We start from the raw sequence: 26,525 nt of genomic DNA on the forward strand, positions 1-26,525 counted from the left end.
CTCTTTTTTTGTACTTTTAAGTATTCTTAAAAGAAAATGTTCATTCATGAAAAAAATGTGACTTGCCATGGTGTGCGATGCAAGTATTCTCGTATCTTGTCAATATCACAGCAGATTTCATACACTTTCATCATTTTGGACTTCTTGAATGTATAGAAATTATGATGTAACTTTCATTTTCATGTCTTCTAAAATAAAAACTGTTTTTTGCTCTAGCATATGATAAAAATAATTGCATAAGTATGATCAAGTGATATTAAAACAAACGTATCCATCAGCAGATCTTTCCAGTGGTGCAAAGCCGAAAATCATACTATACATTTATTCTAAGTGGAACAGTTTTAGTGGTCTGGAATGTATTAATAATTATGAAAATAAATTATTTGAAATATTGCTACTCAAAATAAATCCAGCATTCATCTTAGTACTTGAGCAAATGAAATAAGAATAAAATCATCTTGAGCTTCATATCAATACTTTGAGTCATAGCATGCTCATGAAATTATTTCCAGTGCATATTTATAATAGTAAGCACATTTTTAAAGTAAATGTCAAAATTCCTCCAAATTGTTGAGTATTTCCATGATGCTGAAGCATTAGCCACTTATAAATTCTGAATATGCAATATGAAATAAAGGTGACTTTTAATGGAATGTGTGACGACTAATATAGATGATATACATTATCTGTCCATAATTTGAATTTATGGTTAATTCATGACCATACCATCTTTGATTGGAATATATTTTTTCTGACTTGCCATATATCCCCCCCAGACTGGCTTATTCAGACCATCTCTAGTCTTCTTAGTACTTCCCAGTGCAATAATAATAGTTTGGGAAAAAAAGTCATTTTATATTAAACAAAATCTCTATATTTTAGGGTATATTAATCCCATGTCTTTACATTTCATAATCAGGAATCTAAGACAAAATGTATTAAAAATATATACAAGTGAGGCTAGATCGCATTCAAGATATAACACATGCAAAACTACCACCTAATATTCGTGATAGGAGTAAAAGCTAACATTTATGGATTGCTTCCTTTCAGCCAAATGCATGGGCAAAGTCAAGTAATCTTCAGGCTAACTCTAAGAAAGTAGGCACTATATTAACCCTCCTTTTTGATATGGAAAATGATGCATACCTGAGAAAATGAGGCATATGGCTAGGAAGCAACAGAGCTCTATTTCAAAATTGAGAACAACATCTGTCATTGCACAAGTGATAATAGGTTCGCTTCCTCAGAGCATCATCTCCAGAAAAGCGTGGTTTTGACTTCAAGGATACATTTGGAGCACTGAGAAAGTCTCATTGCTAATGTCATCTGCTGCCCATCATTGTTCAGAGCTGACACACTTCTCTTCTCATACCTGTAAATGTCCTCATGGAAACTGTCTACTATGAGTCTAATTGGTACTTTATTATGGATCCCAAAATCAATCCCAACCCCATCATCTACGCACTGCAGTGCTTTGACCTGAAGGTGAGCAGGAAAGTGGTCACTGGAAAGCCAAAAGGCCTTACTCATGACCACAAGGGTAAGCTGGAGAAGTGCTTGTAATATTTGCTGGAGCTACCATGACAAACCACCACAGACTGGGAAGCTCAAACAACTGAAATTTATTTTTTCACAATTCTAGAGGCTCAAAGTGCAGCATGTAAGGGTCAGCGGGATTGGTTTCTCCTGAGGTCTCTCTTCTTGGCTTACAGATGGCCATCTTCTCTCTGCGTCTTCGTGAAGTCCTCTCTCTGTGTATGTCTGTGTCCTAATCTCCCTCTCCTTGTAAGGACAGCAGTCATATGGGATTAGGGCCAACCCTAAAGACCTCATTTTAATTTGATCATCTATTTAAAGACCCTATCTCCTAATATAGTCACATTCTAAAGTATTGGAAGTTAGGACTTGAACAAAATATTTTGGGGAACACAACTCTACCCTTACCAGAGCCCAACGTGGAAAGCAATCATGTAACCATAAAGAAACTAGCAAGAATATTTTTTCCAACAGTTTTATATCTTGCTGTGGGTGAAGCATATTTGACTTTTTCCTTCCCAGATGTTTTCTTTGAAAGTCTAGTGTGGCAGCTTTATGGAATTACCCTACACTTTGGTTACAAATTATTTATAGTTACACTACAGGATTAGATGGCCTATGGCAAATAATATTTGTACGATTCAACTCAGAGATCTCTTTGTTCTTTACATAAAAGGTTTGTATTTTTCAGTATGTAGGATTTATTGCATGTATTTTTCACAGATTTGGAATATGGAGGTCAATTTTTTTTTTTTTAGAATCTAAGTTCTAATAGAGAATTTAGGGATATTAATTTACCTCATAATAACAATGTCAAATTTACAGTTTTGGAACTATATCAAAGAATCCTGATGTTGGAAATAAAAAATACCATGGTCAGGCCCCTCCCTACATTAGGGAAAACCTACATTTGTTTATCGCAATGGTTCTCAACTACATTTTTCAGGGAGTATTTCTCCAAAGTAATTTTTTTAATTATATCTTCTGACAAATGGGCATGATATTTTTAAAAAATTTTATCTGGATTTACTCTTTTAAATCTAACAAGAGAAAGTATTCACCTGACCTCTTCTTCATCTCCTCTTCTCATTGATTTTGTAAGCTTTTCTCATCCAACATCATTCATGATCCTTTCTGTCCATCAATCAACAAATAATTTATTATATGCCTACTATATACCCAAGGCTTTGTCCACTGCTGCATTGAAAATACTGTTCTTATAATATGCCTGAGAGGTAAATATATGCAGAACAAATGGAAGACAATACTAGCAAGTAATCAAGTATAGCATTGATATGGTCAAAGTACTCAGGAATTCTGAAACAAATATGTCTGAGGACCAGGGTAGTTGTGGCGAGTTTCATGAAGAATGTGTACTTTAAGGTTAAGCAGGAACAGAGAAGTGATGCCAAGGATTCTATAAATAACATAGAGAGGAAGGGCAGTTCAGATGGAAGGATTTGTGGAATAAGTAGGATACTTATCTCCAATTAGTGATCCCTGACTGAGAAATGCTGACACTCATCAGCATGTAATTGTATGACTTTGTGCATGTTGCTTAACCTTTTTATGCTTCACTTTCATCATGTGCAAACACAGTAATGGGCCAATTCCAAATAGAATAAACAACAAATGTAAATGAATATTCAGAGAGGTGTCTAGACCGAACATCATAAATTTTAAAATATCCATGTTTATTTCTTATTACAAATTTTTTTTGTTTTTTCATGTTTTTCTTATAATTTTAAAAGGAGGTATTTTAATTATTGTGACCATCTTAATTAAAAAGTATATAACTTCTTATTACAAATATAGTAAGGTTCCTAGTTCTTTTCAAATATATGTTTCAGGAAGTTTCCCATTTTGTCATTTGTCCTTGTGGTATTATCCCTTTATAATCAAGTCAATGAGGAACCATAGAGAAACAAAAGAAAGGTGAAAGAGAAATGTAGAAATAGAAAGAATGAAAGGAAGGAAAGAAGAGAGGGGGAAAGGGTAGATGGAAGGAAGAAAAGAATAAAGTAAAAAAGAAAGAAAAAATCCTTTTTATTAGAGAGTGAAGTTGAAAACTAAAAAAGCTCAAAAATTACCTTTATTTTAAGCCTATGTACTTGATCCCATAAGAAATCATCTCATTTCTGGATAGGATTATTCTTAGTTCTACTCCTCAGACACTTTTTAGGCAAAGCAGTGTGCTTCCTGATTTACAAAATGTGGTAGGAAGAAAAATGCCCTTCCCTCAAAGATGCCTTAAACCTGTGAATATGTCAGGTCACATTACAAAGGGGAAATAAGATTGCAGATGAGATGAAGGTGGCTAATTAGCTGACAGAAAGATGGGGATGTTATCCTATATTACCTGGGTGAGTCCTTACAAGGGTTCTTCAAAGATAGGAAAAGGAGGTAGAGTGGGAGATATGGCTATGGAACAACATTCAGGAGGATGTGGGTCACTAACTTTGAGGATGGAAAGCAAGAGCCATGAGCTGAGGCTCTGGTAGACAGAAAAGCAAGGAAACAGATTCTCCCTAAGAACCTTCAGAAGGAGCACTGCCCTGCAGACATCTTCATGCCAGCCCACTGAGATCCAGGTCAGACCTCAAACCCACACAACTGTAAGATGACAAATTTGTGTTGTTTTAAGCCATTACGTGTGTGGAAGTTCATTACAGCAGCACTAGCAAACTCATTCACCAGTTGTCTTTGCATAAGTCAAAGAAACACACACAAAAACCTGCTTACCCAGTCTGAATTGTACATTTTTTTTTCCCCCAAATGGCACATTCGTTGTAGAGGGGAAAAATCTACAAAGTAGAAAAAGAAAAAATTCAGAAATTTCTTTAATTATGAATATTTACAGTGATTTGGCACATTTGGGCACATTTGTACACCTTTAATGTGTGGATCTCATTGATGTTTAGAATTATACAAGACATGTTCTCTGTAATGTGACATAAATGAGTTGACTGCCTTCTTAGGAACTGGGTGCTAACCATTTCCACTTGATGGGCCTCAAAAGCTACAAACACATTTTGCCTTCAATGAAAATCCAGTGAAGTGTTGCTGTAACCAAGCAACCTGAATAAAGGAACAAGCAGCAGGCGTAGACTGAAAGCAATCTGTCCCTTCGAAAAGGGGGACTGTGTGGTGTGTGTAGCCAATGCTTATAAACAGCAGAACGCATAAAGACCTGGGGACACGAACCTTGACTAAGCAGAGCTTGATCTCATTAGGAGGTTCTGATAAAACAAAGGCAAGACAAAGTGCAGCTTGGAGAAGGGAGATGCTGTGGGCATCTTTACAGAAACCCCTGCACGGTGCTTCCGAGAAAACCCTTCTAATGTCCTGGGTAGACTGGTTTCTGTTCCGTAGGTGAAGACATTGAGGCAAATGCAGGGGGAGCAAAAACCCTTTTCAAGGTACAGTATATGAATGAAATAATTTCTAATAAGACATAGAGGTAAGGATAAAGATCAAAATAAGCAACGGAGTAAAGGAAATCCACCAGGTTTTGTTCTGCTTTACCTGTGGCCCTAACTGGGACCATCAGCTACAGCTTTTTGATGTTTTCGCATTCAGCTGCTGTTCACTCCATAATCCAGAGCAATTAATGATTTCCAATATCCTGTTATAGCTGTCACTGTTGAGATCATAGAGAACTCTTTGATGGGTCCAGCATGGTTACTGAAACCAGTGCCTGTTTGGTCACGTGACTCCCATGACCCCATGGAGCCCTTGTCTTACTTGATTGGGCAGCCTTTATCCTTTTGACACTTCTGTCTTCTACTTCTCTTCCTGCCGGGAATATACCTCTCTGGTATATTCACCTGTACACAGGCTATCTCCAGCTGACATCTCCAGGCCTCTCCAACACAACAGATCTAAAACTAAATTCAAAATCCTTCCCCCACCCCATCTTTCTCCTCTAAAACTGGATATCTCACTAATGGGTGCCTTTATGTGCCCCACTTGCCAAGACAAAAACAGCAGAACCATGCAGGTTTTTTTCAAGCAGTGCCTTTTATTTATTGATTTATTTATAAATTAATGAGATTTGAGTGCTCCTCTTGACCAAGGACCAGCTGGGGTGGTGTGGAGGGGGACAATCTTTGGCTTATTATTTTTTTTTAATTTCTCCTAGTCCTATCAATTACATTGCAGAAAGTGGGTTTAGCAATTTGTTAGATGCTGTAGGTCAAGGTTTTCAACTTAATGGAAGAGCTCTGCACTGCAAGGGAGTCCCCTTTATCAATCATTTCTTTGCATGGCATTTCTGCTTTGTCAAGTTTCACAAGAAGCCATGAGCATACCAACATCTTCCGTACTTCGTGGAAATCCTGAAAAGCTTGGAGCCCTTTATTTTAGCTAATAGTATTTCCTCTCTATACAAGGTAAATTGCTCCTAGAAGCCCTTAGTAATGAAAGATTTAAAAGGTGAGGGATACAGAAGAAGCCTATGTGAAGGAATTAAGCCTTAAGAGAGAGAACTTAAGAGCACATGAAAAAAAAAAAAGGCAACAACAAGATTTTCATAATTGGTCTGCTTGACAGACCTGCCCATTTGTGTGGATGCCCCAGAAATTTTGACAAAGGAATTTCAGGTGCCTATCTTTTTTTTCCTGGGGGAGTGGAGAGCCTGCCTTAATAGCCCATAAGGGTCACTTTCTCCTTCATAACACACTTCTTTTTCCATGCAATCCACAGTCCTCTTTGAAGCAAGTTTCCATCCACGTACATGTCTCTTAGCCTCTTAGGGTCCTAACCATGGGTGACAATAACTGTGTGATAAGTGGGTGATTTCCAGCACAGAAGGAAACATATATCTTACAAAGAGAATGACTATTCTTCAGTCTCAGCAACCTTCTGGTGTGGGTACCCCTCACCAGCATTAGTGTTGGCCAGAAATCACCAAGTAGCTCAGCTTGGATCTCGAAAAAGTAGGACATCTAATGTTTTTGAGAGCTTTTCCTCCGGCACCCAAAGACCATTACTTTGGAACAATGGTTCTCCAACTGGAGCTTGCATGAGCGTTTCCTGGAGGGCCTGTTAAAAAAGTGTCAGCTTCCTCCCCTGAGCTTCTGCTTTGATAGATCTTTAGTGGAACCCAAGAATTTGCATTTCTAACAAGTTCCCAGGTGGTGATGATGCTGTTGGTCCAAGACCACACTTTAGACTACAGTTCTGTGGGGTTTCATAATCTGTTTTTATACCATCTACTTTCCGAAAGACTGCATTCATTATAGCAACTCTAGATAAAGGAGTAAGACCCATCTCGAGTCATTCCAAAATCCACAGCATGCTCTGTCCTCTAACAAACTCTGTCTTCCATCAAAGAAGGTGAAGTAGATATTACAGACTTCAAAGTAGGTTAGACACATCCTTAAAGGGGTTTCTGAAGTGTACAAAGCTATTACTGAAAACTGGTTTTCCTGGGGAAACCAGTTGGTCTTCACACTCATATGTGGTTGAAATAAGAACTCCAGTCATACTTGTAATTTTTGTGCAGAATTCAGCAGGGTAATCTGACAGAGAGGGGTGCGGTGAATAAAACTGGCATCGATTATGAAATTAACATCAAGAAAGAAAGTACGAGAGAGAAAGAAAGGGAGGGGGGAAGGAAGAAAGAAAGAAACATCAAAGAGGCCCCAGGAGTTGAACTGGGTCCTTTCTGCTGAGGAAGGGAGGGAGGTTTTCTGGAATCGGCATTTCTGAACACCCAGAACAATGCCACAATGCCACCTGATAGGTTGCCCTCTATTTTGAAATGATATTTGTAAAACTTTGGCTTAGAACCTTTTACTTGATTTCCATCCTCTAACAAAGAAGCATGATGCTTGAAGAACTGTTAAAAGGGCAATGGCTCTGGGCCCATGCTCCATCATCGGTCCCTTAACTGCTTCCAAATTTTGAATGGCATGCCTCCTTATCTCCATAGGCTTATCCTCTTCTTTCATATATTGCTTTTTTGTTTCCCGGTTTTGTTAGAGAAAAATTCTTGCTAGATATGTGCTGCATAAACATGGCTCAAGTGAATACATTTTATAGAATAATGTTGAACTAAAGTGGATTTCATTAATAAGTAACAGCACATTAGGTGCTTTGTAGACCAAAATTACTCTGTGCTGGATTTTAATATAAATAATACCAAAATATGAAGGTGCGCATTTTATAGTTTATTAGTAAATTTCACTTATGAAAAATGTTCTCTCTCAAAAGCTGGTGTGTCATTTTCTGCTTAAACTTGTTTAGTAACCCTGTAATTTTTGGGATAAAATTTAAATTCTTCAATCTACGGTGTTAGGATTCCCCAGAGAAAGAGAACCAATAGTGAATATAGATTTAGATATAGATATGAATATAGATGTAGATATAAATTTATCATAAGGAATTGGCCCATGTAATTATGGAGGCTTCCAGATCCCAAGACCTGCAGTCAGCAAGCTAGAGACCCAGGAGAGTGGATGGCAGAGTTCCAGTGGGAGTCTGAAGACCTAAGAACCAGGAGAGCCAGTGATGTCATTTCGATCCAAATTCCTGCAAGCTTGAGACCCAGGCAGAGCCGGTGTTTCAATTTGAGTCCAAAGGCAGGAAAAACCCATTGTCCCAACAGTATAGTACCCTCTTCCTTGTGGGAGGGTTAATCTTAAACTTATTGGATGAGCCCCCCACACACACACATTACAAGGGCTATCTGCTTTACTGTGTCTACCAAATCAAGTGTTAATTTCCTTCCGAAATTTCTTTCAGACACCCCCAGAGTCCTTTGTGACACATGTCTGGGCATTCCATGGCTCAGTTACATTGACACATGCGATTGACCATCATACCCAGGAAGGAAGAGCCTCCATTATGCAGCTAGAACAGGATAGTTTACCCACAGATCCCCCTGTAACTCTTCCCTTCAGCCACTCGGAAGCTTGTTTTATTTCCTTTAAAGCATCTTGGCTGTTCGTATCCATGTGTTTTCACAGATGTTTTTCCCTGTGTTTCAATGCAGTTACCCTTTTTTTAGTTTAAATCCCCCCAGAAGCAGACCCCAAAACAAGAATTCAAGTGGAAGTCATTTATTTGGGAGATGACCCCAAGAATCACCAGCAGGAGAGTGGGAAAGAAGGACAGGAAAGGGATGGAAGAGCGTAGGGCCTAATTATAAATGAAATTAACCATTGGCTCAAAGCCAGGGTTAGGATGGGGAGGGGAGGACTGTGGGAGAAGCTTCCAAATTAGCCCACTAGAGAAGGGAACTAGAGTACTTATATGCAAATCTTGGCAGTCCCTTGTGAAAGGCTGCCCTCTTGGGGGTGTTAATTCCCTGATACTTCTCCAGCAGTCTCCAGCAGCCCAGAGAAAGCCCTCAGGCAGAGGCCCAGGGGCTGGTGGCTGGAAGTTGGGCTGGCGGAAATGTCAAGGAACAAGGGGGTGTAGGTAGGGCACCCACATCTGCCCAGAACGCACTGCAGCCTTTCCTTCCTCCTAGCTAATTCTAACTCTCCCTTAAGGATTCAACGGAAGCCTCAGCTCTTCTGGAAATCTTTCATCGACCTTCTCTCTGACTTAGCTGTTTGTTGTCTGTTTCCCAGTAAAACCTCGGACTACTTGCCTCAGAGAATCTGTTACTTCCTCTTCTGACTGCTGTTTCCACTTCTTTGTGAGCTTTCTGAGGGACTAGGTTGTCAGCTCTATCTTCAAGGTCTTCCACAGTTCCGACATGTGGTGTTGGTCAGTAAATGGTTGTTTAAGTAGGGAAAGTAGTGAGAATAACGACACCATTAACACTATAGCCACTATTTATTGAATGCTCATTCCATGTAAGCACTTTGCATGTAGGATGTCTTACCAACTCTGGAAAGTTAGTACTTTTATTATCCCTATTTCTCAGATAAGAAAGCTGAGGTGTAGGTTTATGTAATTTGCCCAAGACTGCACAGCTCCACATGGTTTGGCCTGGAAGCAAAACCCAAGCAGTCTGAATCCAGATCCTGAATATACTTTTAACTGCCATATGGATAAATGAGTGAAATGGATGCATAAATGGATAATAACATCAAGTCTGATCCTTCCATACCTGGGGACATTCTAGGGATGATGCTATCAGTATAGTCTATAAAGTTCAAATATCAGCTCAATGTCACATTTTCCAAAAACCCTTCCCAGTAGCAGCTGTCCCTCCCCTGACACCCTTTTGTAAGTGCACTGACTCCTCTCTATTATATGTTCAGATGTATCTGCATGTCTTACTTTCCTTACTAATAAGTTTCTAGACACCTGTGTAACCTGGTATTTTCTATTTCCCCAGACATAAAGCCACACATACAAAAGGTTACCAATGAGTGCTTGCCACATGGACAAACAGATACACATAGTTGACAAGAAAAGGGATCTTTGACTCTTCCTTTATCTTTCCCTGGGAACTGTGGAGACTCTTTTTCATCCCTTTCTGAGATTCCAGAAAGTCTGTTGCCATAGAGATGGTTCTAGGTATTTTCGATGGCTCTGAAAAATAAAATTTTGTTTAAATGGATTAAGGTCAGGGAAGAATCTGTGAAGAGTTTACTTTGTAACATTTTGATAAATCATTTGGTTAGAAAATTATATTTCTAATAGAAAGATATTCTTTCTCCCAATATTCTATTCATGGAAAAAGATGAAAGAAATAAGTTATATAGAAAATCACTAATTTTATAACAATTTGAATGGAAGAAAATTTACTTCTTCAAAAATTAACCATGGCCATCAAGAATTACTTTCCTAAAACCTCAAATTAAATGCATTTTCCATTCCCAGTGACTGGTATATCTATAATCTTCTTTTATAATTAGCACTTTGAAGAGTGTCACATTGAATAAATTTAGCCAAGAAATTATTGGATGTAAAGCATATGTCCGAGAGGAAATTACAAATCCTTACTGAGTCCTCATTGTTTGCAAATCATCATGTAGATCCATGTTGCCCTGGTATGTAAGAGATAGATAGGAAATATAAACACAGGAATTCTCCAATTTGACTAAAAAAATCAGAGAAAATTAAAAATTTTAATTCAGCAGAAATTTCTTCATGGATTTTAGTGTATTAAATTAATCACATTATGTACCAGGGGAAAAAAGGAACATAAGACAGTCTTCAACTTTGTAGAATTTATGATCTAGAGATGGGCATCTGCCAGACAAATATGTTAAAAAGTAGACTCATGATTTGGTGGCAATAATAACTAATACATAAAGTTATATACAATATGTAATATATAATATGTATAAATTTATTTAATTAATTTATAATTTTATTTTTAAATTAAATTTATTTAATTTATAATTTATAAATTTATATAATAATATGTTTATATATTATATATAAATTTAAACATAAATATTTATATATTATATAATATATATTAATATTTCAGTAGGTGTTCTAATGCGTTATGTAATACTATCTCATTTAATCCTTGCAACAACTCTATGTAGGAGGTATTATTATCCCACTTTATAGCTGATGAACCTGAAACGGAGAACTGGCGGGTAACTTTTCCATGGTCACATGCCTAATGAATGGGTGGGTGGAGGAGCTGTATGCAGACCTCAGCCCAAACGTCCTTAAAGTTGATACTCAGAAGGTGTTAAAAATAAGCTACAATGAGGAGAAGACTATTCACTCAAACTTGGATGGAGCAGATGTTACGGTGCCTCAGCTCGAAGAATGAGTGTGAACAGGGTTGGAGAAAGGCATTGCTTCCAGGACTGAGGCAGGTAGTGAAAACTAACAGAGATCTTAGAAAACAGAATCGAGTGGTGCTTGAGTGAAGGTGGTAGCATGAGCGGAACAGAGGAGGGGAAACCGAGAAGAGTGGTCAGAGCAGGTACTGCTGGCTTTGCATGTGACCCCAAAGAGTCTAGACCTTTCTCATCAGGCAGACAGGAGTCACTGAACAGTCATGAACCGGATCAGAGCTGTGTTTGAAGATTGATTTGGCAGTTATGTGTAAAAGGAGTTGGAAGAGCACATTAAGAAATTACCAACTAGGGAAGTCTGAATTTGAGTAGTAGTGATGTGAATACAGAGGAAAAAGAAAGAAGACAGGATTCAGCATTGCCTGGATGTGAGCATCAGTGACCGAGAAGAGACGACGATACGTCAAAAGTTCAGAAAGCAACTATGTCACCCAGAGAAGAGAGGACACATGGGTCCTTGCCCAATTACAGAGGGTTTCACTGGGATGAGGGGAGTCCAGTGGGAATGATAGGACTGGGGTGGGCTGGGGGAAGGGCACTTGAATTTGCTTGGTTAAAGATTTGGATTTGCAAGTATAGCAAACTAGCACTTTCCATGGTGCAGTGCGGGGATTGGACCCAGGTGTCAGCCTACACCCAAATAGCAAGCCCCACATTTCTAAATACTTGAGGCGAGGGTGCATCCCTTTCATGGATGCAAAAAATGTAGCATTTAAAGTGTGTGATTTTTTTTTTGTCCTTTTGAAATGACCAAAGTGACTGTGTGAAACTTTAAAAGCAAAACAAATTGTTGCATATATAGTTTTGTTAGACATATCTAACAATTTTTAAAAGGAAGCATAAACCCTAGGTATAAAATTGTGCTCTAATGTCTGTTTACATTACATTACACTGATTTAGCATAATAATATAAGACAATAGAAATGCATGGTCTACCAGGTTTTCTGCTGAGTATTTTCTTGCCTTTGCATTTTTATTAGATTGGAGAATTCTGGGGTTTCTAGCTTTTGTATGAGCTTTTCTTTGTCTTTTCTCTTTTTTTTTAAATAGATGATAATAATGAAGAAGAAGGTGTTGACCTCAAAGAAGATGCAGGTATTAAATTTATTATTTTATTCATAGGGAGTAGGCAAAGATCATTGTGTTGTTTATGTATGGCTCACATTTTTTTCAAAGAAAAATGTAACAAGGTTAATAAAATAGGTAAAGGGGATTAAGAGTACACTTATCCTGATGAGCACTGAGTACTGTAAGGAATTGCTGAATCACTATATTGTGCACCTGAAACCAACATAACCCTGCATGTTAGCTATACTGGCATGAAAAGACAAAAAAGAAAAAAATAGAAATGTACACTCAAGGTTATAAAATGAGAAAGTAGTTGTGCTAACTCTTGTGGCTTATACAATTAGCATATTTAAGCAGTAGACTTTCAGCTTTCTGAAAGCTGAGGTAAAAATGGAACCTGATGTTATAACGAATAGAGGTGTGTAGCAAATCACCCCAAAGCTTAGTGATTAAAGCATCTGCTTATCCTGCTCATATATTCAGTGGGTCAGGAATTCAGACAGAGCACAGCAGGGCTGACTTCATCCTACTGCTCTACAAGGTCTGAGGCCTCATCAGGATGCCCCAGCGGCTGGGGGTGATGGCTGGAATCCTGTGAAGATCTGTTCACTCTCATGTCTGGCCGGCGATTGATACTGGCTCTGGGGCTCTCAGCTGAGACCCTGGCTGGGGCAGTTTTCTGAAATATCTATGCATGGCCTCCTTCAATAACCTGGGCTTCCTCTCAGCATGGCAGCCAGGCTCCAAAGTGGTTTCTCTAGAGACAGCAAAGTGAGCCAGCAGGAGCTGTACCCTTTTTAAGCCTCAGCCTCAGGAGTCCCACAGAATGACTTCCACAAAACTCTTTTTTGGAACAGTCATTAAGAAGCCTGCCCAGGTTCATGGGGAGAGAAGATAGGCTCAGTCCCCTGATGGGGAGCAGTGAGGTTTTCGTAAAGTACATGGGACCTGAAGACTTGCTGTGGCCATCTTTGGTACATATATTTGGTATATAGGATTTATTTTTCTCACTATCAGAAATTAAGATGTGTGCCTACTCCTCAAGAAAGACCAGTGTTTGATGAGGGAAATCTAGTGGTTGCAAACATTGGATCTGGCCTAAGGGAGCCACTCGGTATGTGCTTGTTAATGAATTCATGAAATCAATAGGACTGAATTCAATCCAAGCTCCTCCATTTATGGACTTTAGGTAAAAGTTTTCTCTATAGGCCTTAGTTTATACCTCTGTGGTCAAAAAATGTTACCATATAGTCTTGTTTGGGAATTAAAGGAGATATACCTGAAATGTTTCTTGGATCTTAGTAAACATGAAATTATCACTTCTTTCTTTCTCCTCTAGATATTGGAAGGGTATAGAACTTAATTCCATAGTATAAGTACTCCATGTTCCCCATTTTGGCAACCACACTATTCTGGGTATGAGATGGGGCCAGGTTTCAAAAATTAAAATCGATATTTCAGAGGTCCTAATTTTGTGTAACCTGCTATTCAATGCCAGAACTCCATCCATTAATCACCGACAACCTCAGTCTGAGCAGCTCCATTAACAGGGAGCAATTTAAATTCTGAGGTAAACGATCTCTGTTAGTCAAGGTTTGATTAAAATGGTCCTTTCTCCTGGTTAAATCTCTCTTCCTCCCCTGATCTCCCACTGTCTTCGTGGAAAGATACCAGCAGGTCTTTTCTTTGTAACAGCTCACAGGAGCAACGGTCATAACTCCTCTCTAGCTTCTAGCTTCTTCTCCAGTTCAAACATGCCTGAGTCCTATGGTTCCCTTGGTCTCCCCAGGGCAGTGGATTCAGAGGGCAGGAGAAGTCGAGGGAGGGTCTACAAGCCAGGAACAGAAACAAAGGAGGTATTACTGCTATAATAACATTTGTCAGTTCCCTGCCTGTATATCCATGGTACCCGCCATTGCTTTACAATATCCACAGCAGTCTAAGGAAAGTTCTTGTGACCCTCAGCTGAGCCTTGTTTGCTGGTCAGGAAAGCAAACTCAAAGTGCCAGGGGGTTAATTTGTCTGGAGTGGTCCTTAGGCAACAATGGACAAGAGTTGGGGGAACTGTGCAGTACAACTCTGAGGCAGGTTATGATTCAGTGCTGTCCAGTAGAAATAGGATGGGAGCCTCCTGCTTATCTTCAGATTTTCTAGTAATCACGTGGGAAAAAGTAAAGAGAAACAAGTGAAATTAATTTAATACTATATTATGTAATATAAAATATCCAAAATAGTATCATTTCAACAACTAATCAATATATTATAGGAGCCTGATATTTTACATCCTCTTTTTTCCATTCTAAGTTTTTGAAGTGTGTGTGTGTGTGTGTTTTACATTCATGTCTCAATTCAGACTAGATACATTTCATGTATCCTTTGGCAAAGTGTGGTGTTGGACAACGAGATTTGATACCAACACCCAGAACTCCCCAGTGGAACTTGCTCACACCCAGTATCAGCTGCCTTCCCTTTCCTGTCTCCCTTCCCTACTCCCCTCTGGCACTTTCTGGGGTAATTTCTTTTTTTTTTTTTTTTTTTTTAGATTTTATTTATTTATTTGAGAGAGAGAGACCACAAGTAGGCAGAGAGGCAGACAGAGAGAGAGAGAAAGAAAGAGAGGGAAGCAGGCTTCCTGCCAAGCAGAGAGCCCGATGCGGGACTCGATCCCAGGACCCTGAGATCATGACCCGAGCCAAAGGCAGCAGCTTAACCCACTGAGCCACCCAGGTGCCCCTCTGGGGTAATTTCTTAAATGAAGCATTTGCTCTCTAATCCTGTCTCAGCGTCTTCTGAGAAAATCCAACCTGAGACAAGGACTCTGCCTTTTGTAAAACATAAAGCCCAAGGTGAAATTTCAATTAGAATATCCATTTCCATACTCATGAGGGATGTCTTATTGCTTAAAAGAACCGTAGGTTGAAAAAAAGACTTTAAGTAGTCACCCCATCTTGGATTACATTTAATGTCAATTTCTTGTCTTCTCCTTTATCCTGCTCATGTGAAGTATCCTTGTAATATCCTTCAGCCATAGGGAGTACTGCCCTTTCAGCTGGCCAATTTAAGGACTTTATCTGGCTAAGGACCATTTGCCTAAGTGCCATAAGTACACATTTCTAGGCAGGGGGAGTTGACTTCTTAATGAGATGCAGCTAGCTCTCCCAACCACTGAGTGATTTTAAGAAAATCATTATTAATGCTAATGCTGAGCCCACAAGGTTTGAGTCAGCATATGAGGTTTGGGGCACTTTAATCGGATCATCAGTTCTGATTTTAGTCTCATCAGGCTTCATGGGGGTTTTGTGACCAGCGGCTGGATGCAGCTGTGGAAGTCACACTCGATGCCCCAAAGATGCTAAGTCACCAGGCCAGAATGGGCTTGCAAGGCTGATCTCCATTTTCTAACATGGGAGTGCTGAAATCAAGGGGAATTCTGGGCAGAATGGTTCCATGATGGGCCACTGGCCTTGCCAGATGTTGGTGAGGAGGCTGGCTTCAGTTCAGATCTCATCCTCAGGTGTCTTGGTCTCTAAGACAGGTCTCTAACCAGACCATTAAGAGCTGCCTTTCCTCCACCCTGTATCACCTCTTCTTCTCATACATGTAGAAATGCTGGAGGGATTTTTACGAATGCAGCTAACATTAGTGAAAGGCTACTTCGGAGAAATAACTGGCCAGTAAAAACTAGTGAATGATAGTGAAAAATAATCTGAAGACCCAAAACCAGTAAGGTACTGCTAACCTGACTCTCTGGGTGCAGAGAAACCCAACTGGAGGGAGCCTGTATATTTCATTATTGTAAATACACCCATTGTGGTGGTGTTCAAGCTACCAAACATGAGGTCAATGAATGCGGGAGTTGAGGAGAGATAGGTGTGGTCAGCTGGCTCACGTCTGTCCCAGCACGCGTCTGCTGAACCAGATTTTAATCAACATGGACCTCATGCCAGTCGCTCCACATACATGAACTCATTTAAGATATGCAACAAGTCTAGGAGCCAAGGATTGTTACTACACAAGACTCGAGAGGAATTAGTTCCTGGCTTAAATAGGAGAGCCATAAGTGTGTCTGACCCCAAAGCTCACACCCTGTCTCTGACTCTAAAAGTAACTTAGATGCAGGAGCGTCTCAGGTGGTGTGAGACAAGGTCATCCTCAAGATGAAGCTCTGCCCCCACGGGGAATGACAGAGACAAACTGGCTTAAAAGCTGAGGATTCCCTTTAAATCCTTTGTCAGTTTCTTTAATCCTAGCTTAGAAAATGTTTCCCCATGTCTTTCCATTCCCAAGACCATGCATTGTTGAAATGGGCCCCAACCAGGGACAGAAAATCAATGGCCACCTACGGCAGTTCAGATATATGAGGGTGAGGAGCGCAGTTGAGTTCTTTAGGTGACAAAGCTATGCTCAGAGCAACGCTCCAAGTCTCCACCCTCTGTCAGAAAGAGAGGCAACATAGATCATATGATATGCTGCCTAGGAGAAGTTTGGGTGCTTTGGAGGAATGTTCCCTCAGCTTCCCCAGATCAAGAGGGAGAGTTGTTTCTGCTGCCCCACAAGTAGAAATCTGAGCACAGAGGCCATGTGTTATCAGTGACTTTCATTTGAGTGCCTCCATGGGTGTTATGAAATGATACCAATGTCGTAGATGACATGTTCATAATTAACATGTATCCATGCCCACTGACTACCCAAGGAGGGCCCTATCACTTTTTAAAAAAATGAAGCACTAGTCCTTTCGGGGTACTTATCTCAAAATGTGGACAAAGAGAGACACATAGATGTCTTTCAGAGATGTCTTATCCTTTCCCCAAGAATTCCTATTCAGGTTGGGAAATCAAGTTCATTATCAAAAACTCACTTTCAGGAAATGCTGGTTTGGGGTTGAATCCCCAGCATGGGAAACTCTACTCTTAGTCCCTGTTGTAGATGATGCATTTCAGAGGCATCTTCCAGAGAGTCTTACAGTCTCCTTCCAGGGAGATCACAAGTATTGCTTTGCCCATTTTACGCATCCTTTTGAGCACAGCATCTGTGCTCAGTGAGCTGTTCCAAGCATCTCATTTCTGATTTTGCTGAACCCATTCTGAAGGGTCAACATCCATCTCACACCTGGTGACAGAAGTTTGGGGGAGTTACTAATGTAATCATTGGCAGAATTTTTCACCCTGGCCATGGTAATGATCTTAGATTTGACTGACTCGCAACCACAGAAAGCCTAACTTTGTGCCCAAAAACCTTTATAGTCCATAATGCCAAAGTTTTTAATAGCACATCTATCAAATGCAATTTTTTGTTCTGTTCCTTTTTTTAATAAATGGGAAAAGAAAAATGAGTCGCCATAGCTCTGTAGTGTAATTTTAGAATCCTGGCATAAGGCGACAGCTGCTAAGAGAGTAAGAATTAGGCATGGGCCCCATTATATCTTGGCCTTAAAGAAAGGCCTGGGTAAGGGGGGGAAAGAAAACCGAACTGGAAACGAAATTCTCAAAACACTACTAGGTACCAGGGATGTAAGAGAGATAAGGAAAGAGAGATAAGGAAATGTCCTTTTCTCAAGGAACTCACATTCTTAGGAGGTGGGATGGAGAAGGGAAAAATACAATAAAGAAAGAAGAGGACAAGATGATTTCAGATACATCAAGCGAGGTATTTGAGAACGATTTCCCTCGCAGTCACCCTTCGTATTAGGAATTCACGGAGGCCTTTCTTGGTAGCTGAATTTGGTTGGAGATTAATAGGTGAGAAGGAGGTAGACACATGAGTGTGCGTTTTTGGAGGGGGAGGGGAGAAGAACCACAGATGTGACCATTCTAAGGCAGAAACTGGCATAGTAATGACCGAAGAACACACAAAGGCAGCCAAAGCACAAGCAGGAGATGAGGCTAGAGCTGTGGGTAGAGCGCAATGGCCATGTCCTGGCCCAGGGACTTGGATTTGGATCTTACTCTAAGACCAATGGTATTTAAACAGATGAGCGACAGGATCAGGTTTATACTGAGAAGGTAACTCTGGCTGCTGCAAGGAGAATAGTTTCCGGGAGATTAGAATACCAGGACAGAGGTTACTACAGGGAGCCGGGTGAGGGAGGCTGCTGGTTTGGATTAGGAGGATGATTGCAAAGGATGAGCTCAGTGGATGAATACGGGATGTTGTGGAGGAGAGCTGATAAGACTTACAATGACCTTCCTGGAAAAGTGACTGAAAGGAAACATTAAGAACAGTATCTCGTTTGGGGGTTTGAATTCCTGGGTAGATAGTGAGATGTGAAATACTGTGGGAAGAACAGGTTTGCAGACATCAAGAGCGTGTTGCAGCTGTGCTGTTTGAAATGCCTAATGGGATTATTTACATAAATTTGAAATGCTTGGTGAGAGCCCAGTGATGGGAAATCATGAGGGCTGGAAAGAGGGAGGCACCATTAAATCCCAGCCCTGAAAGGACAGTGGGGGAGGGGGTGGTTACCTGATCCTGGAGACAAAGGGGATGTGGAGAAGGCCAAGGGATTGGGGCTGTGATATGAGATAGAGGGATACAATAAGCCCCTGAAGGCTACTAGTAGCCTAGGAAGAAAGCCAGAAATTTCAAGTACAGACCAGTCTCCCAGTGCACAGCTGGGTGGGAGATGGGGTAGGGGTTGGTGAGTGGATCTGGAGGTGCAAACAGAAGACAGCCAGTTCAAATACAAAACAAGCTGCCATGGAAGTTGAAGATATAAGCTTTGAGCTTAGTAGAGAGACCAGGACTGGAAATACAAATTAATGCATAACAAAGTATCTATATCTGAAGGGGATGAATTTAGAGATACTTTTCCTAACACTGTCCTCAGAATTTTTTTTTTTTTTTCAGTCTTCAGAATTTAAATTATCAGCCTCCTTGGATAGACTCAGCCCCAGGAGGTCTTGGGAAGGATTGAGAAAAGTGGGAAACATGTTAATTTAATTGGGGGCATACAGAAGTTGTTTAGAATTTGGATGACTAAAGAAATCTGTTAAATGGAAGGAGGATAATTTCAAGCTCCACCCCAGCCTCCCAAGATGAGATGACATTGCAGCTGATCTAGCTCTACTTTGAGGATTTAGTAAAATGAAATTGCATTTTGGCAACTGTCAGTTAATCCGTGAAGTTTTAAATCAAACTCCCGTGGAGAAAAAATAATAATAATAATAATTTGGGGTTGCCTTATGGAGAATTTCTTTTAATTTAAAAAAAAGCATTTAAGATTTCACATTTGTGTGAATCATTAGTGATGGTCACAAAAAGATGTTAAGCTGAGGCTTTAATGTCGATCTATGTATGCTGGAGAAGCACAGGCTCTTGCCAAAATTTAGCTCAGCCAAAATGACAAATGAAATCTGTGAGCAAGCTTCACTATACATGTGGGTTTACTGAGGGGTGGGGGGAGACTTTAAACTTCAACATAATTTTAAATATTTAATATCTAAATAAAAATGCTTTAAATCTTTATGCTTTCAGAGGGGGTAGAGCCAAAAGGCCTCTCTCCACCCCCCAAGAAGAGCAAAGCAAAGAAGCCAGAATGTTCCAAAGACTCTAGTGAAGGTGAGTCCTGTTCCTCTTGTCTTTAAAAAATTACTCCATGAAAAGAAATTTCTGGTTAACTTTTGAATGATGTGTGTGCTCTCATGTTCTGATATTTCCCAGGGTTCAAAAATCACAGAAGAATTCTTTATCCTTTCCTAATATGTTGATTCTCCCCTGAATGTGAAGACAAAATATCAAATTTGGGTTTAATTGGTGAAGGTAAAAACCAAGTTTGAAAAACCCATTTTCTCATTGTGATGTATTTTCTGTTTCTGCAAAGCGCTGACAAGTTGGGGGCTTTGTCATGGAGTAAGTGTAAAGATAGAGATGTGGGTGTGATGGGCAGTGAGTAGCTAATTGCCTTATTGAGATCATTTGCTCTTTTCATGAGTACATTCTGAGTTCAGGTTCAAACCTGAGCAGTGGGTGCTGGAAATGTTTCTGGTCTTTTTGTTCTCTTCTACTTTCTAGAAGCCAGCATATCTTTGCATTAAATGGACAGGCTCAATTGGGCTCAGTTTGCTGAAGAAAGGAAGCCAGTCTCTCTTTGACTTACAACACTAGTACCATCTATAAGATACTCACATTTTTCTTTTAAAATGTAGATTAGGTATTTTTTTAAGGGAGCCTCTCATCTCCGGAGTATGCATGAACTTCTTAAAGGGGAACGTATTTATGCTTTCTCCTTTCTTACTTTGGAGCCTCCCTTCATCTGCTGTGAATTGGAGAGCATTATAATACTGATGGTGTCAGCTTGGGTCTTTGGGAAAGAAGATGCCAAGACAAGAAATAGAAGTGCAGGAAATGTATGGGAGGGGGGAGCCTTGAGGGTAAATAGGGGAAGAGCAGGAGGAGGCGAAGGAGAGAAGGAAGATGAGCTGGGAAGAGCCTCCATCTGCAGTGAACTCTGGGAAAGAATGGAGAGGCCCAGAGCACTGGGCAGGAATGGGTGGTTCCAAGATCCCCTTCCTCCAGTTCACTCACTGGCTGCAAGCAGCTGGTTGAGAAAGTGGCCTCGGTGTGACTATAATGCTTCAGTGGACCCCAAAGTGTGGCCAGTGGATGCTGTTGCCTCATTTCATTCACAGAAGCATGTTCTCTCTTGAAGGGAAATCCTGAACATTTCTTCCCCATGAGAGCACAGCCCCTGCATGAGTGTCGGGGTTCCAACTGATAAGCAATGACACTGCCTTCGTCCACATCTGGGTTCAGAACCAGCTGAGAAGGCGAAACTATCAGAAAGTTTGAAACCAAAAACATAAGCCTTGTTACTAATGAAGTTAGATGAGAACATCTGGTCTCCCTGCCCTCCAGATGGGCTTCCTAATGCTGGATTTCACTCCTGAATATGAAAGACATAACCTCTGTCTCCTCAGGAGCAAGTACTATTGTCCTTGGTATCTTGGGTGCCTAGACAGAGGCTACTGGGTGAGCTAATTATATGAAAAAGAACAGCCCAAGACATGCCCTCTCTGTGGACAGGGGGATCTGAGAGAGACTCAAGATGAATGTGTTTCTTCCCCCCAGGCTTGGATAACTGAGGGGATGGGGAGAAAGACACAGCAGTAAATGTTCTCTGCCCTTTTGTTGAGGAGTGAGAAATAAATATTTCCAGCTAACAGTAAATGATAGAAATAATGTGTATGAAGTGCCTGGCACAGGTCTGGCATTCATAATGGCTATTATAATCGCCATCATAATCAGCACCATGAGGGGTGCACACTGCTCTAATTCACTTAACGTGCTTGAGAGCTTCAAACCATTCATGGTGAACACTTAGAACCCTGAAGAAGGCCAGCTGTAACAGCCCAAGAGGGTAAGAGTTTTGGACTGTCATCTCTTACTCTAATGAGGTCATTTCCTGGACAATATCTTGAGGTCATGATTGGGAAACGGGTTAAGGGCAAAACAACAATTGCCTTTTCCTTAGTGAGGCTCCATCTCACCTAGTGGTTCCCAGCAAATGTCCAACCCACATCAGAGGTGGTTTTCTGGAGCCTGGGGCTGTGGTCATTTTGAGTGTCACATGGTGAGCCATAAACTGCTCTTCCCACTTATTCCTTCAGATGAGCAGAAACTTCTTTTGCCTCTCAAGTAATTTCCTTTGCTTAGGAACATCATTGTGTAATCCCAAAATGAGTAGATAATAGGCTTCACCTCACCCAAAGACATGGTCTCAGAATATGCTCTAAGGCACCAAAGTGCCATCACTGTGGATTCGTGACCAGGGACATTCTGTCTGTGGCATCATGATGAAATCTAACATTAGCCATTCTATAGAAACACGGGAATTGTGTGTTTGTCCCTAAGATGGCTTTTGGGGCAAAAAAGTAACCATTGCGGGAAAATGATAAGAAGGGGACATGGCGGAGGTAGATGCTTCTATCATGGGCACTCATTATTTATCAGTGTTTCTATTTTGATGAAATAAAGTAGGTCCTGAATTCATGTTAATTCATGTTACATATATTTCACTTCTTCTCATGATTCAAAGTGTTATAATCTTTGATTGGCAAAGAGTTACAATTCTTTCCCACTAGACATGCAAAGGGAATATTGCATCCCTGGGTGAAAGGGTAATGAAGATTATGATCCTTCTCTGTGGTGGGCTTCCCATTTTAGAATTATCAGTCCTGTTCCAATGTGGTCATCTCCCTTAGATAGATAGATAGATAGATAGATAGATAGATAGAAAGATAGATAGAAATATCTTTATCTGTCTATCTATCTATCATCTATCTATCTATTTCAGTAAGAGAAGTTTCTGGTATTTTTATTTATAGATAACTCAGTTTAATTCTCCATCACTTGGCCTCCTCTTACTTCTTCTCTCCTTTGGGTTCCCAGCCCTGATTCCAAGCCTCATGGGTCTTCCTGATTACCTCAGTTTACCTTATAATATCCATTCTCAGACAGGATCATAGTGAATAGAGTTGGAACACAAACTCACCTAAATTTTCTGGCATATATAACTATAATAACTGTATCTTGATCCAGAAGAATTTTGCGAACATCTGGGCAAGTTATTTCATTATACCGATCTGTTTTAAAGTAGACTACGAATGGTTTTTAACTTGCCCAAAGTCCATGCAGCTTGTTAATGTCAGAAACTCTTCTTTTTTTCTACAAACGACATAACTTTGCTAACCCTTTTCCCTTTTCCTCTTCTGGAAACTAGACCTAGTTTTTTTGAAGGAGGCAATTTTGCTATCATTGCAGGCTTGACTGAAAGCCTTATTACTTTAGCAAATGTTGTACTAAAGTACTGAACACCATAAAAAATAATCAGACAATTTCTAAATGTATTTATTAGCATTTTTGTATGGTGGACTTTGGGATATAGAGTTTCATTTTAATTGTTTTGATTGAACTTTCATGGATCAGAGTATTGACCCACTGAAACACCATGTCAATATGAAATGATTAGTAACTTCAGATTGGCTGGCATGTGGTATAAATGATAAGCCAACCATGAGCTGACAAATTATAGGATCAATTGTTATAGGATCAAATGTCAGTTCTAGCAATTCCAACTTTCAGGAATTTGGACCAATTTTTTCTTTCAAAAAAATTAATTGAAAGAATATTATAGAAAACTTAGCCCCATTAAGAACACATGTTCCTCTCACACTCTTTCCTCCTTCTTTCACCGGGAAATCCTTTCAGAAGTTCCTTTAATGAAAATCTCTCTGGCTTTGTTTGCGTGGAAACATCATTTTACTATTTTTTAAGGCAATTTTCCTGGGTAAAAATTTGAGGTTGGTGGTTATTTTCTTGCAGCATTTCAAGATTTTTTTCCCCATCCTTACCAGTTCTGTAGTTGTTAAGAAGTAATATCTCAGTCTAATTGTCTCTTTTTTTTATATTTCAAAATACAATTATATATTTATTATGCATTATTAAATAAATGAAAGTAATTTTAAAATATTAGCATTGTTATAGTAGCTTCTTTTTATTTCATTTAATTTTATTTTATTTATTTTCTGTGTTCCAAAATTCATTGTTTATGCACCATACCCAGTGCTCCATGCAATATATGCCCTCCTTAATACCCACCACCAGGCTCACCCACCCCCCATCCCCCTTCCCTCCAAAACCCTGTTTGTTTCTCAGAGTCCACAGTCTCTCATGGTTTGTCACCCCCTCCGATTTCCCCCAACTCCCTTCTCCTCTCCACCTCCCAATGTCCTCTGTGTTAATCCTTTAAGTGAAACCATGTGATAATTGACTGTCTCTGCTTAATTTATTTCACTCAGCATAATCTCTTCCAGTCCTGTCCATGTTGATACAAGAGTTGGGTATTCATCCTTTCTGATGGAGGCATAATACTCCATTGTATATCTCAACCATATCTTCTTTATCCATTTGTCCATTGAAGGGCATCTTGATTCTTTCTGCAGTTTAGAGACTGTGGCCATGGCTGCTATGAACACTGGGGTACAGATGGCCCTTCTTTTCACTACATCTGTATCTTTAGGGTAAATACCCAGTTGTGCAATTGCAGGATCATAGGGTAGCTCTATTTTTTAATTTTTTGTGGAATCTCCACACTGTTTTCCAAAGTGGCTGCACCCACTTGCATTCCCACCAACAGTGTAAGAGGGTTCCCCTTTCTCCACATCCTCTCCAACACATGTTGTTTACTATCTTGTTAATTTTGGCTATTCTAACCGGTGTAAGGTGGTATCTCAACATGGTTCCTTTTTTAGATTCTTTTTTTTCTAGTTGCATTGACAATCTGGTCTTTATCTTATTTGTCCCTCGATTTCGGTATGATGTCCCTCTGTGTGGGTTTCTCTTTATCCTTTTTAGTATTTGCTCTGCTTCTTGGATATGGGAGTAAACATTTTTTTAGTAAAGTTCTGAAAATTTTTCTCCTATTGCCTCACCAAATATTATACCTCCACTATGTCCTACTCATTCTTTTTCTCTCCTTCATTACTCCTAACCTACGTTGTTGTTGTTGTTGCTGTTCTTGTTGTTTTCCTGTGTCCCTATCTAGCTCTCTTTGATGCTTTCTGGTTACTTTTTTCAAGCTTATCACTCTATTCATTAATCTTATTTAACTTTATTTAATCTAATTTCCATTGTTATCCTTTTCATTTTTATAAGTTTTATTTGGTTCTGTTTCAAATATAGCTGGTCATTCTTTATTTAATAACCACATAAAATATTTAAAAAATAATCTGTATCTGAGATTTCAATATCTCTAGTCCATCTGTGTAAGTCAAATTCTACAGTTTGTTGTTTTTGCAGATTCATAGTTATGGTTATTTCTTTGTATGTTTTGCCTTTTTTTATGGCCATGTTCTTTAGATTTTTCTTTGTGGGGATTTTCTGAAGTTGGATTAAGAGTTTATTTATTTATGTTTTGTTTCTGAGATGCCTGAAGATACCGCTGATTCAGGGAAACTAACTACATATTTGGCATAGAGTTTTTTGTTTTGTTTGCTACTTGTTTAAGCCCATGTTAGTACACATGTATTATAAGATTAAGAAATCTCAACAGAGACTTTTTTTCTTCCTTTCTTCCTCTCCAACCAATGCTAAAACTGAGAGGGGAAAATTTCCCACTATACTCAGGACCAAAGCACAGGTCCTATGGCTCATATGTGTGGCTCATTCAAACCCAAGCTTTAGCTAGTGGTTATCAAAGAGTATTCCTGTCTGCATCACCAACATCACTTGGGAACCTGTGAGAATTACAAATTCTAGGGCCTCATCTCAGAGCTACTGAATCAGAGATACTGAGGTAAGACACACAAATCTGTGTTTTTAAAAGCCCTTGGGGTATTAACACATGCATACTTGAGTTTGAGAACCACTATTCTAGAGTCTAGACCATCCCGATGTTGGCAAATGCCTCAAAGCAAACAATTATTTCAGTGCTTGCTTACAAATCTTGATTTAATCGCCATCATTTCTGGCTTCTTAGGAGTTTCCTTACAAAAGCACCAGCTCACCCATGTATTCAAGAATTAGATAGATATGTGATAGGTAGATTGGATAAGTGATTGGTAGACAGTAAATACCTACAAATATACATATAAAAATAGAAATATAAATGTGTATACATGTATGTCTACATATATAATAGTCTGGGAAGATACATGTCAAATTGATCTCAGGAGTTATCTTAAAGGAGTGGAGAAGAGACGGGGGCAGATTGGGAAGAGTTCAATACTCAACTTTCTAAATTTGTGCATAATTGGAAAACGTACATATATACGCAAGAATTTTTTGTATTGATAAAACAAAAACATACTTTCATTTAAAAACTAGAGATGTTATGCTTCTAAAATTCAGTAGCAAATTTAGAACGGTAATTTTCTCCATACATTCATCTCCAAAGCCTTCAGTGGCTTTTGGTAATGAATGCTATTTTTCCACCATATTTTTTACAGAAAGCACTAGCACTTTGGCTCTCGCTCTACAATTGCCTCTACATAGAATATTCAACGAGCCTACATGGGATACACATTCTTCAGGAACCTGAGCCCTTGTGATGCTAAATCAAGCAGCCCTATACTGCACTCTAAAATATTGATGATTTCTTTTGTCAGATGAGATTACATGTGGAAACATTTTGGAAACTAGAAAGCACTTTACAAGTTTGAAGGATCTATTATTGCTATTAGAGGTATTATTATTATT

The 26,525-nt window shown here is 39.5% G+C and overlaps 1 protein-coding gene across 1 annotated transcript in view; it reads left to right on the forward strand.

Annotated features, from left to right (window-relative positions):
• MACROD2 (mono-ADP ribosylhydrolase 2) overlaps nucleotides 1-26,525 on the forward strand; it is a 1,923,023-nt gene that overhangs the window by 1,755,355 nt on the left and 141,143 nt on the right. Inside the window, exons 10-11 of the mRNA XM_032859215.1 lie at nucleotides 12,315-12,359; nucleotides 19,806-19,889. Coding sequence (XP_032715106.1) covers nucleotides 12,315-12,359; nucleotides 19,806-19,889 — 129 coding nt within the window. The remainder of the gene's footprint in view (nucleotides 1-12,314; nucleotides 12,360-19,805; nucleotides 19,890-26,525) is intronic.

Source organism: Lontra canadensis, unplaced genomic scaffold, assembly GCF_010015895.1.
Source record: "Lontra canadensis isolate GAN:19392208 unplaced genomic scaffold, GSC_riverotter_1.0 scaffold16, whole genome shotgun sequence".
NCBI classification, from domain to species: domain Eukaryota; kingdom Metazoa; phylum Chordata; class Mammalia; order Carnivora; family Mustelidae; genus Lontra; species Lontra canadensis.